This window comes from Mastigoproctus giganteus, chromosome 4 (assembly GCF_048544385.1).
Source record: "Mastigoproctus giganteus isolate SK-2022 chromosome 4, ASM4854438v1, whole genome shotgun sequence".
Taxonomy (NCBI): domain Eukaryota; kingdom Metazoa; phylum Arthropoda; class Arachnida; order Uropygi; family Thelyphonidae; genus Mastigoproctus; species Mastigoproctus giganteus.
In genome coordinates this window covers 67,630,547-67,646,469 of record NC_143578.1, presented here as the reverse complement: position 1 = coordinate 67,646,469, position 15,923 = coordinate 67,630,547, and the positions used below count along the sequence as shown (strand labels likewise).

General features: G+C 37.4%; 1 protein-coding gene across 2 annotated transcripts in view; it reads left to right on the top strand.

The window, feature by feature from the left end:
* The window catches only part of LOC150086811 (uncharacterized), a 281,569-nt gene that overhangs the window by 117,241 nt on the left and 148,405 nt on the right, over positions 1-15,923 (top strand). For both annotated transcript variants that reach the window (XM_090372770.1, XM_090372769.1), the window contains exon 7: positions 9,002-12,142. In XM_090372770.1, coding sequence (XP_090228896.1) covers positions 9,002-12,142 — 3,141 coding nt within the window. The remainder of the gene's footprint in view (positions 1-9,001; positions 12,143-15,923) is intronic.

Sequence of the window (15,923 nt, the reverse complement as noted above, 5' to 3'; positions counted from 1 at the left end):
ATCAAGCTCTCAGCTGCCCAACTCAATGCCAGAGCTCACTCCTGTGCATCAGGCAATCCAGCGGCAATCTTCAGGGCAGAATGTGCTGGTCCCACAGGAGCTAGTTACTGTTGGTGACTATTGTCAGGGAGACTGGGAATATATTAAGCAAAAAGGATAGCTGGAACAGGACCAGGGGGAAAAGTTGATCATGTTGTAGAGCAGATATCTTTTAGGTCACAAAAAGTGATATTGTTGTACACTTTGGCACTAATGATCTTCAGAGTAAGAGATTTGCAGATTTACTTAACAAGTACAGTTCAATGTTGAAAAAAAAAAAGTTGCAAGTTAGGATTAAATTTGAAAGTGTCTGCAATTTGGTCCTGGTGGGATTGTGCAGGGCTCATGGGGTAGAATTTTTTTCAGCATGGTCTGTGCTTGCTAACAGGAGAGACTGCTTCTACAGGAATGGGATATACTTAAATAGAAGGAGTGCAAGAATATTTGCTGATGCTATCGGGTTGGAAAACTGCTGGCATGGGGGGATTCAAAGATTAACAGTAGCTGCAGGCAGAGGGAAAAATGATTCTTGCAGTGCTTTTATTGGAATTTAGAGCAGCCTAGAGAGCAAGTTGCTGGGGATTTCAAGAACTCCTAGGAGTCATCGTGGAACAAGTAAATACATGGCCTGTGTTAGGGTAAAAAATGTATGAAATGTGAAATGTCATACATTTTTGTAAGAAAAGGAACAGGTGCACGTATACTTCCATGTACACCAATGTTAGAGGTATAGTAAATAAATTTGATGAATTCGAAGTGCTGGTCAAGACACAAAAGGGAGATGTTGGGATATCAGAGACATGGTGTCACACAGATATAAGCAGTGCAGAATTGGAATTTGGGGTGTACAATGTGTACAGAAAGGATAGACAGGACAGGAAGGGAGGAGGGAATAATTATGCTGTTAGTTAAGAAATACAAAATCTAAGGAAGTGCATCCAGTTGACATTGGTGGACAGTGCAATGTTGAGTCAGTTTGATGTGACATAAGCACTGTGAAAGGGAAAATGAGATTAGGAGTGTGTTATATGTCTAATGATTCTGATGAGTACAATGAACAATTCTGCAGAGAAATAGAATGGGCCATTAAATCAGAATTTCTCGTACTGGGAGATTTTAACTTTCCAGACATTGACTGGAACTTGTGGATTGGTCACTCGCACGCTTGCAAAACTTTTGTGGATTTATTCGATGATTGTTTTCTACAGCAATAGGTTCGAGGGGCAACCAGAGGGAGTGATCTTGATCTGATTATCAGCAGTGATTATTCATGCAGTAAGAATTTGCAGATAAAGGAACCACTAGGTGACAGTGATCACAGTGTTCTGATGTGGGATTTACTTAAATATATAACTACCGTCAAGGGTGAAGAAGTGTTTGTGGTTTCGTAAAGGTGACTACAGTGCAGTGGTCTCATACAGTTTTTGAATTCTATATAGTGGATAGTGGAATCAACTGATGATAAAAACAGCGAATTCTAAATGGGAAGCCTTCAGGGAATTAACCTTGGAAGCTACTAGGCTTTTCATACCAACTAAGAAATACTGTTCAAGATTTAAACCAAAGTGGATGTCAAATGAGGCTCATGATAGAGAAGAAAAATGCATGGGATGATATAAATTATCAGATAACACAGAAGCCTGTGGTAGATATAAGGTAGTCTGTAATCAAGTCGCTATAGGAAAATTTTAGGAAATTTTGGAATTGATGAAAGAAATGAAAGAAGTGAGAGACTTGTGGAATTTGCAGAATCTCGAGGATTGTCAGTAATGAACACTTTTTCAAGAAAAGGGTGAACAGAAAGTGGACATGGAAGAGCCCAAATGGATTAACAACTAATGAAATCGACTTCATCCTCACCAACAGAAGACATATTGTGGATGATGTTACCATCCTGAACAAGGTAAATGTTGGAAGTGATCACAGAATGGTAAGATGCACACTTGATATAGATGTAAGAAAAGAAAGGAAAAAATTGACTCGAGTAAATTGAAGGTCTTTGAGATAACAGAAGAGGAGAAAAAAGAAGTATGCACTGGAACTTAAGAACAGGTTTGAGCTTCTGCAGATGGATCAGGACCAAGATATCGACGAGGAATATTACAACTTATGAAAGTGATAAAGCCCAAGAAACCTATAGGTAAAAAGAAATCTAATAAGAAGAAAAAATTAGTCAAGAAACACTTGTCTGAAGAGCAAAATAAACACTGACAAGGAGAAAATTGAGTATACTGAGTTATAAGGAGGTGATTATTTCCTTGTATAAGGCAATGATTAGGCCACATCTTGAGTACTGTATACAGGTCTGGAGGCTTCATTTCAAGAAGAATGTAGAGCTGCTGGAACGGGTACAGAGAAGGGCAACAAAATTAGTGAATGGAACAAAGGGTTGCTCTTACGAAGAAAGGCTTAAGTTTTGCAAATTACAGAGTCTGGAGACTAGGCACCGGCAAGGTGATCTGATAGAGGTGTATAAGGCTTTGAATGGATTGAGCATGCTCAATGCCAATGGGATTCTTCATCTTGCTCAGAATAATCAGCTCAGAGGGCATAAATTCAAATTGAGGAAGGACGGATGTCGGATATATGTGCGGAAATTTGCCTTTGGCCAGCGGGTGGTTGGTTGGTGGAACCGACTTCCATCACTTGTTGTTGAAGTTGATAGCCTAAACAAATTTAAGGCTCAACTGGACAGGTATTTCGAGCGAACGGATCGGTGAAATGGGAGTGGTGTGGTTTTTTTTTTTTGGCTGATGCTGAATAAGCTTGCTTACTTGCATCATATGCCTCTACTAATGCTAATGCTAATGCAACGCCATTAGAAAGAGACTCATAGAGGACATAAGATTTAACACAAGAAAAGTAGAACAAGCATTAAGGGAAAACAAAGAACTTAAATCAGCAGTAATACAGAAAGACAAATGATACTGAAACTGAAGAATAGTGATGGTGTAATTATAAATAGAAGAGAAGGCATAATTTAAATAGCAGATGACTACTATTATGGCGCCTCCGTAGCTAGGTGGGCAGGAGCAGCAGTGCATAGCACACGCTTCTTGGTTAGACCGGGGTTCAAGCCCACGAGCCACCAAATATGGAGGATGCGGAAAGGTCAGGGAATGACCATCGCATATTCCCGGAGCAGTATGGCCTTAGTTGCTAATGCTCCTAAAAACCAAATAACAACAACAACAATGACTACTATAGAGAATTATACAAGGAGAGAGGGAATGACGCCAGCAGTGGGGAAGATGGATCGCAAATTAGTAACACATATGATATACCTGATGAGATAGAACATGCACTGAAGAAAATGAAGAATCAGAAAGCCCTGGTGGAAGTTGAAGTTACTGTAGAGTTGTTAAAATTGGGAGGAAGAAGAGACAGGGCAAAAACTGGCAAGACTTCACAAAATGCATTAGAAAAGGTGTGATGCCTAAGGAGTGGAATAATGCAATCGTAGTTTTGCTGCATAAGAAAGGAGATAAATCAGATTGGAAATTATAGACCAATTAGCTTGTTATCCCACATCTATAAGTTGTTCACAAGGGTCATTACTAACAGATTAGAAAGAATACTTGATGAGAATCAACCGAAAGAGCAAGCTGACTTTAGGACAAGATTCTCAACTATGGATCACCTTCACGTAATATCACAGCTAGTGGAGAAAGCAAATGAATATAAAACACCATTATACCTGGCATTTGTGGATTATGAAAAGGCATTTGACTCCATACAGCATAAGGCAGTGTTTCGGGCACTGGAAAGACAAGGCATAGATACCCCATATATTATGATTTTGAAGAAAATATATGAGAATGCTATCTTTTTTATTAGACTAGACAAAGACAGTAGCAAATTTAAAATTGAGAAAGGAGTTTGACATGGAGACACAATATTTCCAAAGTTGTTTACTGCTGCACTTGAGGAAGCTTTCAGAAGATTAGACTGGTCGCAGAAAGGAGTTAATGTGAATGGAGAGTATCTAAACCATTTACTATTTGCAGATGACATTGTAGTCATAAGCCATGAATGCCTGCCTGGCAACCCAAAGGTCCCGGGTTTGAATCCCGCCTCGGGCTTGGATCATAGCAGTGCAAAAACCTTGGGAGGGGCATTATGGCCACAGAAGCCGATGCGCCAACAACTAACAAAAAAAATAAGCCATGATCCCAAAGAATTAGAGGAAAATCTTAATCAGTAATGCATAGTAAGAATTTTGGACTAAAGATGAATATGGCTAAAACAAAAGTAATGATGAACAAGTATGCCATAGAAAGGGATATAATGATTGAAGGAGCAGTAATTGAAAAGGTGGAATAATATACTTATCTGGGACAGGTCATTAGCTGTAATAATGATAAATAGCTGGAAGTCAAGAGAAGAGTAAATTTTGGATGGGTAGCATTCAGGAAATATAGTCACATATTGAGGAGCAATATCCCAATTTGTCTGAAATGTAAAATAATAAACCAATGTATACTCTCCACCATGACTTATGGAAGCCAAACTTGGGCACTCACCAAAAGAATAGAAGAGAAGCTGAGAACTACACAGCAAAGAACGGAACGAATTATATTGGGAATCAGACTGTTAGATAAGAAGAGAAACACATGGATTAGGCAGCAAACCCAAGTAAAGGACATTCTTATCAAAACTAAAGAACTAAAATGATCTTGTGCAGGACACATAGCTCGAAGACATGATGAAATTCATGAGTTTGTGGGTAGTAAATGGATGGCCATTACACAAAAGAGAAGGAACTGGAAAGTTACTGGAGAGGCTTTCATCCTGCAGTGGATTGAAAATGGCTGATGAATCAAGTCACAAAGGAGGTTAGGCAAGCGAAGGCTGATTACGAGAAATCTTTGGCAAAGGATGCAAAGAAATACAACAAAGAGTTCTTCACTTATGTAAACTCTAGAAGGAAGGGGATGAATGAAATTTGTCCACTCAACATTGATGGTTCGACTGTTTATGATCCTGCTCAAATAGCTGACAACCTGAATGAATGTTTTGCATTCACTCATGAGGAATTCTGTAATAAATGGAAGGACAGAAGTTTACTATACTTGAACAGGGAGCTAAATGATTCTGTAATAACGGAGAGAAAAGTGGAGGAGAAATTGTTGAAGTTAAACATAAAAAGGGCACCTGTGGGGATGAAATCTATCCACTTACATTGAAGAAGGCAGTGAGGGAAGTGAGCAAAATCTTAGCCACAATTATGAGAACATCCGTAGATTCAGGAAGGTCCCTATGTACTGGAGATGTGCAAATGTATACAATTATGAGAACATCCGTAGATTCAGGAAGGTCCCTATGTACTGGAGATGTGCAAATGTATCCCCATTTCACAAAAGGGATTCAAAAGAGGCCACAAATAAACATAGACTTGTTAGTTTAACTTCTATTCTGGGGAAAATAATGGAGTCATTGGTTAAAGAAGCATTGCAGGATCATCTACACAAGACTGTGGTAATAGTTCAGACCCAGCATGGGTTTGTTAAGGGGAGATGTTGTCTAACCAGTTTGATTGGATACTATGATGTGGTCACAAAGGAACTGGATGCAAAAAATAATTTTGATATCATATACTTGGATTTCAGGAAATCTTTTGATACTGTTGCACATGGAAGCCTGCTGTACAAATCGGAGTGGTATGGCATTAAGGCCAAGTCGCTACAATGGATAAAGGGATGGTTAAGTGGGAGACGATAGAGAGTGGCAATAAATGGACACTGCTCTTCGTGGACTAATGTTATTAGTGGAGTTTGCCAGTGTTCTGTGCTGGGCCCAATGTTTTGTGTATTTATCACTGATGTCAGAAGATATATCAGGCTTAATGTCCAAGTTTGCAGAGGATACAAAGGTTGGCAGTGTTTTTAATGACAGTTAGACAGCATGCTACTGCAACAGGATCTAGAAAAGACAGGTGGGCTGAGAAGTGGCAACTGAAGTTTAACATTGGCAAATGCAAAAGTACTGTATATGGGTTGCAGTCACAAGAGAAATGTACCAACTGTGCGGTACTACACTCAGGGAAGTGGAGAATAAAAAAGATCCACCTTGATGCAAAGAATGCTTTCTTTGCATCAAGGAATGATGCAACCTTGATGCAAAGAATGCTTTCTTTGCATCAAGGTTGATCAAAATCCTTCTGATATCTTTTTGATGGAAACCTCAGGAGGCATTGAATGGAATGACTGGGAATAGTGGGAGGTGGTTTACCAAGATTATAAATAAACGAGTTGGAAGAAAAATAGAATGCTTGCAGATCAGTTTTTTTTTGGGTAGAACCATCTGGTTTTGAGAGATGTGGGAACAGATATGGGCAAAAGTTGTGGCCAATAGCTTTCAGAAGGGACCAGAATGCTTGGCTTCCATTTGGACAAGGAGCGAGTTTTCTACTCTTAAACTGTTCAAAATATAATTTGGACTGATTAATAACTGCTTTGCAATTGTTGCAAGCTTTGGGGTAGGCAGAAAATAAACCTGGAGATTTTGATGCAAGCCAATTGCAATATGCAACATTCGTATCTGAATAGCCTTAGCACATTTATTGGAAAACCAAGGTTTAGGTAAAGGGCAAGATTTTAAGGTGGAACAAGGAATAAAGGACTCTATCCCTGCAATAATAATTTCACTGACATGATCTGAGCAAATTGTTGACATCAGAAGATTTGAAACAGTAATTCAACAAAATAAAGGAAGAGAAATCTCACAGATCATCTCATCAATCTGTATGAAATCATTAGTAATTGCAAAAGCCTCAGCATCTCGACCAGCTGGGTCCGTATGACTAAAAAATGGATGTGAGCTGGAGTTGTGAACATTAAAATCACCAACGAAATTTACCTCACTCTTAGAAAAGTTAGACTGGAAAAAAATGAAGTACAGTAATTCAATTTTTGGATATGGCATACACTTGTTAAGAATGCAGCCACTCCCCGAGTTACATAAGGGTTGCGTTCCGCAGAACTCTACATAAGTCAAATTTTACGTAAGTTGGAATATCCTTAAATGCTTATGCAGCACTTGCAACTATGCGCACTGAATTTGATTGAACCAAAAAGAGAAATGTTTGAACATGTAAGTAGAATTATTTATTCAATATTTTTTTCTCTCATGTGCAGAAAAAATGACAAAAGTGTACAAAATTATAAATTTATAAAAAGAGAAAGGAGACAGGCATAACATCAGCAAGTTTTACCTTTCGAGCATCGTTGCAAGAATTAACTCTCCAGCTGATAAGCACACTGCCGCAGAAGTGAGGCCTGTGGAAATTTAGAAGGGTTTTTTCCCAATACATTACAAAATTTCTCTGCAGCTGCAGAATCGGCACTGGCGACTTCACTGCATACTTTAATGTTTTGGAAACCAACGCAAAGCTTGAACCTATTAAACCACCCGTTGCTTGCCACAAACTTGGCTTAGGGTGCCCTGATTCCCATCATAACCTCAAAAAGACATCAATTATACTGCATTGATGTGGAAGAGATTGAATGATTTTGCCTTCTAGCAATCTCAGGTAGTTTTCTCGTTTCTACATCTCTAGCTAGTACCCTTGTTAATGAATAAATGGGAGAGTTTAGGAGAGTAATAAATATAGTTATGGTAATTAACAGTTCCATTTAGTTTAAATTTGGATTCATCACTCCATAAACGGGGCGCCTCTGTAGCCAGGTGGGAAGGAGCAGCAGTGCGTAGCACACGCTTCTTGATTAGACTGGGGTTCGAGCCCGTCACCACCAAATACGGAGGATGCGGAAAGGTCAGGGAATGACCACCGCATATCCCGGAGCAATATGGCCTTAGTTGCTAATGCTCCTAAAAAAAAACCAAATAACATAACTCCATAAACATTGTCAGTGATATTTGGGTTTGAAAATACAAACAAGGTAAAATACATGGTATATCATCCTATTTAAGCTTGTTTTAGGTATTTTAATTACAAACTTTGCTGTCAGAAATTTTTTCTGACTTCTTTCAAACTTACGAGTTCCAAATTGGCAGATCTTTTTGAGATAATATGCAAGGTGAGCCAGGTTTGGTATTTTGTGCACTGTTCCCACTTCAACAAATTTCTTCACAATTTGCTTTATGGTCTTTGTTTTTGGGGCTTATGACCAAAAAACCTCTCACACTGGCATGCAACTCTGCAATTTCATATTTTGAATGCTGCTTTATGATTTCAATCCTCTCCTTCATTGCCAATACTTTTACCGGCAATGAAGGAGAGGATTGAAATTTTTACTATGTTCAGATTATTCTGAAATAATAAAAAAATAAGATCATAAACTGTCTTTCAAATAACTTGTACTTATTTACGTCAGCAGTTATTCTAGTTTCCTTACCGATGGACCACTCTGTATATATTATAAACATTGGTGCAAAGATTTTATGAAAGAATGCATTACTGTTTACTATGTATAACTGTTGATAAAAATGCTTAATCCTAGAATACAAGTGTCTAAGGAGGAGGGGTTTTTAATAATATATTTTAATTTATACCAATGTATGTTTTTGTCATGCCTTTCAAGGATTATAGATTGTTTATAGGTTATTAACTAAAAATGTAGAGATCTAAACAAGATGTATTCAGACAACAGTGCACCATCACAGATCAGTTTTTGTGCATAATTTTCGATGTTATGTCTTCATTTAGTTTGAAAAACTAAAGGAAGACAAACTGACATTTTGTGTCCAGCAACATCTTATAGGAGTTGTGACAAGTATGGCTCCATACACATTTTGGGATATCAGTAATATGGATTTCTGCTGGCACATGTGTATAGCCACTGAAATTGACTATTCTGAAGGTTATTCATGTTATTATAAAATGTATAATACTTCATGATAAAAATTATTTCTGGAAACTTTTTAATACATTCTGTTATAAATGTGCCATTTTGCAATTTTGATCTGGTTTTTGCTTCTTTTTCTCTCTTTTTTTTTACAGTATGGTCTCGTTCTATCATCATTTTATCTGGAAATGTATATTAGAGGATTAACTGCAGATTTAAGTCATTTAGAAGCAGCACGTCAGTCAGGAACGCATGATTCAGTCCTAGAATTGGAATCGCACATAGCTGGTATATTTACTAAATTATCATCTTTGTTTGAAGGGAGATATGATAATGTGGCTCGTGAATGCTTAGTTAGTGCCTTTTCACTAGATCCTACATGGGAAAGACTTGCATTGTTACATAAAGTAGTGGAACAGCTGTCATTACAAAAAAGTAGTGACATTCTGAGCCTGCAAGAAGAGACTGTTAAGTATAATTCAAACTTTGAACTGGTTAAGGGTTATAAGGGTTGCAATGACAAATGCTCAAATCATCCAGAACGAAATATGCCATTTCAAAATTTAGACCCTAGCCACCCAATACTCGATGCACATATTGATGGTGTTAATGGTGAACTTATGAAAGACTTCATTATTGTATTGGAGTGCATGAGATCATGTGTGTTAAAGTCTACTGGAAGTTGGAAAGATATGAGACACATCTTTGAAGAATATTTGCTCAAAGAAGCCACAAATAAGGCTTTATGTAGGCCATCTTATTGTGAGAGTACAGATAGTGAAGCAGATTCTCCTTCTGACGATGAGGATGATGTTTCTAATCAATTTTGTAGTGTTAAAACTGATCAGATTCCGATTTCAGGTGGGGGCAGAAGGGAAAGTGACACCTTGCAAGAAGTGAATTTATCTAAACAGAATGCATTTACGAGTGGAGAAGCAAGATTATCATCAAAAGAAACAGCACCATCGTTAATAACAAAACAGAAGCTTAGATTTTTACGGAAACGTCACACTCGAAAAGATAAAGATGAAAAGCATGAATTTAAATATATTAGGCTTGAAGAAAACAGTACTGACATTCCCAAAGTTGAAGTTGAAATACGAAGGAGAAAAAAGAAAAGGAAGACGAAACGTGAAAAGGATAGAGACATGACACCTTTTGAAATGCGCAGTAAATTAATAAGTGATAAACATGAGACTATCAGAGGTGAGTCACAACTGAATACTTCCTCAGAAAGTGCAAATCCAAAAGGAGAAAATGTTAAAAATAAAGCTTCATCTTTCGAACATGCATCTGTATTAAACACTGATGCAAGAGTGTTGCTGTCAAGGATTAATGTTTCTGAACTTAATAGTTCTCCATCCAGTACTGCTACCATTACACAGACTTCATCTCGGGAATCTGGAAAAAGAAACCTCTCAGGTGACACTTCTTCTGCACCACCATCATCTATAAGATCTTCTGTAGTAACACCCAACCCTGTTGTTGTGTTGTCTGATATAATGAATGAAAAGAATGTTGAGAATCAAAAGCACTTGACTATGTGCAAAGTGAGACTAAATAAATTCAATGGAGAAAAAAAAGATGCAGAAGCTTGTTTGGATGATGTTTATTGCAGTACATCTGAATCAAAGGGCAAAAAGTCAACTGATGCAGGTCAAGTATTTGGTTCTTATAGACTCCGTTCCTCCCCAAATGTTGAATCTGAAACAGCTGTGAACCCACGTGAAGAATCATCTACCAATGTAGATAACAGTGATACAAATTCAGCTGATTCTCCCAATTTGGTTTCTAACAGTAGCATTAAATCTTTGCCAATTCCACCTCAAGTTACTTCTGAAGATCCACCATTGAATGGTCCTATGCAGTCAGTAAAGTCTAATGTAGATAGTATCCAGAAAACACGACATTTCGCATTATCATTATCTGAAGGGAAAACTGTTATTCCTATTTCTGTAAATACTATTGAAAAGGTGGATATAGTAAATGTACAGCAACTGATCAATCCAGCACTTCAAAATAAGACTTCTGTCTTTAAATTAACTTTGCCAACACAATTACAGAATAGTGGTGTGATGACAGCAAAACTTGTTATTCCTGTTAATAACTTTAATGCTAGTAGTTTGAAGTCTCTTATTCCAAAAAGTGAATTAAGTAAACAGTCAGTGGTTGTAGGGGAAGAAGATACAAACTGCCGAAAGACTGTAACAATTCCTGGTATGGTGATTTTCAAAGGACCTATTAATAGTAGATCTGGTTCGTCACCTTCACCAGTGCCACAGTCATCTCCACAGGCGGATTCAGGACAGACTCCTTTACAACAGGATAAGAGCCAAAAGCGTATTTGGACATCAGTTAGAAATATACATGGCTCTTTAGAATGGCGTAAAGTAGGGAAGCGGAGTTGTAATATGGCCCTGGCTCAACAAAAAATGCAATTGAAACAAAGGCCTATCAAAGTAGCACTTCCAATAGCTTGCCATCATGATTCTTCTCTGTTGTCTTCAAATTCATCCCCTTGTGATAAAAATAACACAGTAAATAATACAAAATTAAACGATTCTGTTGATTTGGAAAAACAACCATCACCATCTTGGGATGTATATTTCAGATATGAACACACTTCACTTTCAGCACTTGCAAGTTCCAGTGCAATGGATACTATATCTGATGAGAAATCAGATTTATGCCGTACCTCAGCTGTAAATGATTTAAGAATACAGAGCAATAAAAACTCATCTAGTACTTCCAAGTCAGAATTGCCTTTGAGTCAGAAAAATATTCCATCGCCTCCAAAGGATTGTGTTTCTGGTGGCTTTGTTCCCTTTGGTTCATACGTGGTTAAAGATACTGAAGAATATCATTGTAAAGTTACCAAAAGAACTAATAAATTGAATGATCTTGATAACAGTAACTGTGGACCATCGATTCAACAAAGGAAAGAACATATCACAAATATAACGAAAAGTGCAAGGGAAATTTGTTGTGACAAGTGTCAGTGTGATGACTCATTTCACCTTAATACAGAAAGAACTTCATCATTAACAAATTGTTCTTTAAGAAATTGCTTATGCCAGAGAGCAGTTGTTCGTAGCAACGTACCAATACAGTCTTCATCTCATTGCCTTCAACATACCCCTATATCTGTTACAGATATGTCAGCACAGACTTCATTGCCTTTGTGTACCTTACCGTGCCATTCTGTGAACACTATTTCAACAAAATTAACTGATTCTAAAATTAAGGGGAGAGGCGATCAAACAGACCACTGTACAATGTCTGCTCCACAATCAGAGGTGAGTAAATATTAATGCAAGATTATGTAGAAATTATCAGTAGAAAATTTAATTTATAACATTTTCCATTGTGATTTATTTGAAATATGAATTTTTATATTGTAAACCGATAAAATATTTTCATTTTTTAAACATGGAACCACTGTTTTGATAATGAAATTTAACCCAGATTGTGATTGAAAAGGATAATTCTGTGGATAACCCATAGGATTATCCATAACAAGAATTTCATTTTAAGCAGTTTTGGGGGAAAAAAACTCAAGTAAACTTAGGGCAAAAGTCTTGTGCTACAAGAGCTGTAAAATATTGTAAAAGTAGGGCATAGCCTCATTTTGTACATTGAGTGGCCACTTAGTTGGGTACGCCTACCTGCCAGAGAGTAGACCCCCTTTAGCCATCAGAACAGTCTGGATTTCCCATGGCATCGACTGGACTCAGTGGGGTGTCAAAAGCATGCCACAGGAATGCTGGTCCATGGTGACTTAGTTGCTTTTCACAATTGTTGCAAATTGGATGGTTGTGGATCTTCTCTGAGTCACTTGGTTCAGCCCACAGGCCCAATTGGATGGTGATCCAATGACAGGGTAGGTTCCCACAGTAGGCTAAATTCACTCATGTTTCTGGAACCAGTTCTGTACATTTCTGGCCTTTTGACATGGTGCATTATCCTCTTGGAAGAATCCATTTGCAAATGGATGCACTGCTATGAAGAGGAATGCCTGGTCAGAATCAATTTCCAGATAACCTGGGGAATTGAAATGTTGTTGATACTGGTATTAAGGAGCCCACTGTGTACAACAAAGACATTCCCACCATCACATTGCTGCCACCAGCCTGCATTGTTGACACCTGGCAGGATGGGTCCATGGACTTATGTTGTTTTCACCATATTCTGGTCTTCCTATCAGCAGAAGAGATTTGTCAGCCAAACCTTTTTTCAGTCCTCCATTATCTAATGTTGGTGTTCCTGAGCCAACTTAACCATACCTCCTTGTTTTTTGCTGACAGAAGTGGAATGATGAAGTTCAGTTGTCAGTTATGATGCTCTATTTGTGCAAGGCATGAAAAGTTGTGCATTCTGAAATGTCTCTTTGGTTACTGCTGTTGTACAAATTGCACAAGTCTTGACAGTCTCCATTGCCATCTTGCATCAACAAGCTATTTATGACTACATGATCACTGTTGGCTGGATGCTTATGATTCCTAACTCAGTACACCTGAGACACAGTCATATACATTTAAACCCTAGCAGGGATGCCCTACTGCACATCTGGTGCTGACTATTATGATCTGCTCAGAATCACTTAAATTCTTTTGTCTTGCCAATTCTCACAGTGACTTTAATACACACAGCATCCCTACATATCTACCCAACTGTTTTATACTGCATGGTACAAACATGTGATGCTGTTACTTGAAAGAGCAGCCATTTCATGAAAAAGGGGTAAGTGTACCTAATAAAGTGGCCACTCAGTGTATGTAGGAATGAACAAACTAATTTGTAATTAGTGCAGTGATCTCATTGTAGAACTTCCAAGTTACCTTGGTATTGCACTATTACTCCAATGAAAATTATATTACTATTTATTTAAAGTGAGTGCAGTTTTGTGACCTGCCAGTCACACAGAATTTACATACGTTTAATTTTGTGTAACTGGCGTGTGACACACAACTGTTTAATTTAATATGGTATTGGCTCATGATTGATTGAACATATTGCTACATATATCAGTATCTTTGGATAATGTATAATCATGTAGATTTTGCTATCCTGTTAATTGAAGAGAAATGCTGTCTCATCCCCCTTTCACCATTTGAATGATTTTATAAAAGTAATGCCTCATAAATCTGGATACCATTAGATTATTCAGGGGAACCAAAATCTAACAGGCTGTACTGACATGTGTCCAAGCAATTTATGCTGTAAAAGGGGTATGTTACTAAATACTAAAATATATTAAGTACTGTTGTATTTATCTTTAAAAGTATATCAGAATAAAACTTGTTTCATAATTATTGGTGTTTGTTATTCTGACCAGTCATTACCACACACACACACACACACACACACACACTGCACAGTATGATGCAAAATGACCTCCCTGATTTAAAATTGTGACTAAATCAATACTGATATATTGATATGAAAGTTATATTTATATACCTATCAGATTTTCTGGTTTTCCTAAAAGAAGATTCCTGGACCTTGCTTTCGATGGTTTGGTAATATGGAAATGGATGGATCTACCAGATTTGTCAAATGTGGATTCAAAGCTATTATCAATGTTGTTGGTAACATCTGCAAGTTTTCTATGATTCATTTATGCCCTTGTGTACCTAGATATGTTAATTTTTTTTTTTTTTTGTGAAACCCTAAACACAAAAGGTATTAGATCCTATAATACTTAGTACAATGCATGGGTTGAAGATTGAGTTTAAGTACTTGTTGACGTTAGATTTGAATTCCTGTAGATCGTAATTTTCAGGAAATACATATGAAGCGAAGTTATTCCATAAAATGGAAATTGAAAAAATAAATTAGGAAGAAGGAAAGGTTCTTCCTCATTTATTCTGGTTCTGTGAGTTTGAAGTTTGACACACAAAAAAAAAGATACTGACTGGTTGTGGCATGTGTTTGGACTGGTTTGGAAGAAAGAGGGGGAAATTATAGAAGCCATTTCAGAAGAACAGTGTCCATGGGTATATCTATAGAAAAGGTATGCAGCAGAAACAGAACATCTATGAGACAGAGTGAAGAGACTTTCTTAGAGATGAGTCATTAATTAACATACCTGCCCTCTTTTGAATGGAGTGTAGAAACCTGAGAGGTTATAATATTCCATGGTAGGGCAGATTTAAGATTTGTATAGGAGTAACTGCTTAAAAGAAAAGTAACGCCGAGAGAAAAAGAGAAATTGCAGTTCTTTAGATGCACAGGAAGCAGTACTTGGGATATGTTTAAGTCAAGAGAGATCAGAAGTCTCTCTAATAGAGATATGTGATCTTGTCTAGAATTCTGAGTTCATTGAAGATAAGCATGGGAGCAGAAGAATCCTTTTTGTAAGAAAAAAGATAGAACTGAAGGATTGAAATTAAGTTATATTTGCCACATTGTAGAATTACCTGGAGATCAGCATTTAAGGAATTGGTAGTGGATATTCAACAAGTTGAAGCTATTTGTGCAGGACAAGGTTTCTCAAACTGGAAGGTCGAATGCAGTCTGCTATCATCAGCATACCACCTTCCATTGACTGGAAATGCTATCCCTAGCATTTCCAATCAATGGAAGAAAGTCATAAATATACAAGAGGAAAAGCGTGGGACAAAGAACTGAACCATGGGAAATGCCAGCATTAGTGGAGAAGTTAGAAGACAGGTGCCATCTCCATCACCAACAGTAAGTGGTCAGAGAGAAAACTGGATACCAAATTACAAAAATCAGTTGTCAAAACCATAAGACAGAAGCTTATTTAGAAGACCTTTATGCCAAACACAATCAAAAGCCTTTGAACTGTCAAGAGCAACTGTTTGAGTTTCACCAAACTTTTCCATTGAATTTGTCAATAGACAGGAAACATAAGTCAGTATATCACCAGTTGATCGACACTAATGAAATTCATACTGGCGATAATTGATCAGATGGAAGGTTTCTAGATAGTTTAGGAGTTTGTGGTTAATGGATTTCTCCATTACTTAAGAGTAGAAGTAAGTACATTGGAATGGTGATTGGAAGGGAAGGATTTTTCATCCTTTTTAGGAACTGGTTGGATATGAGCAAATT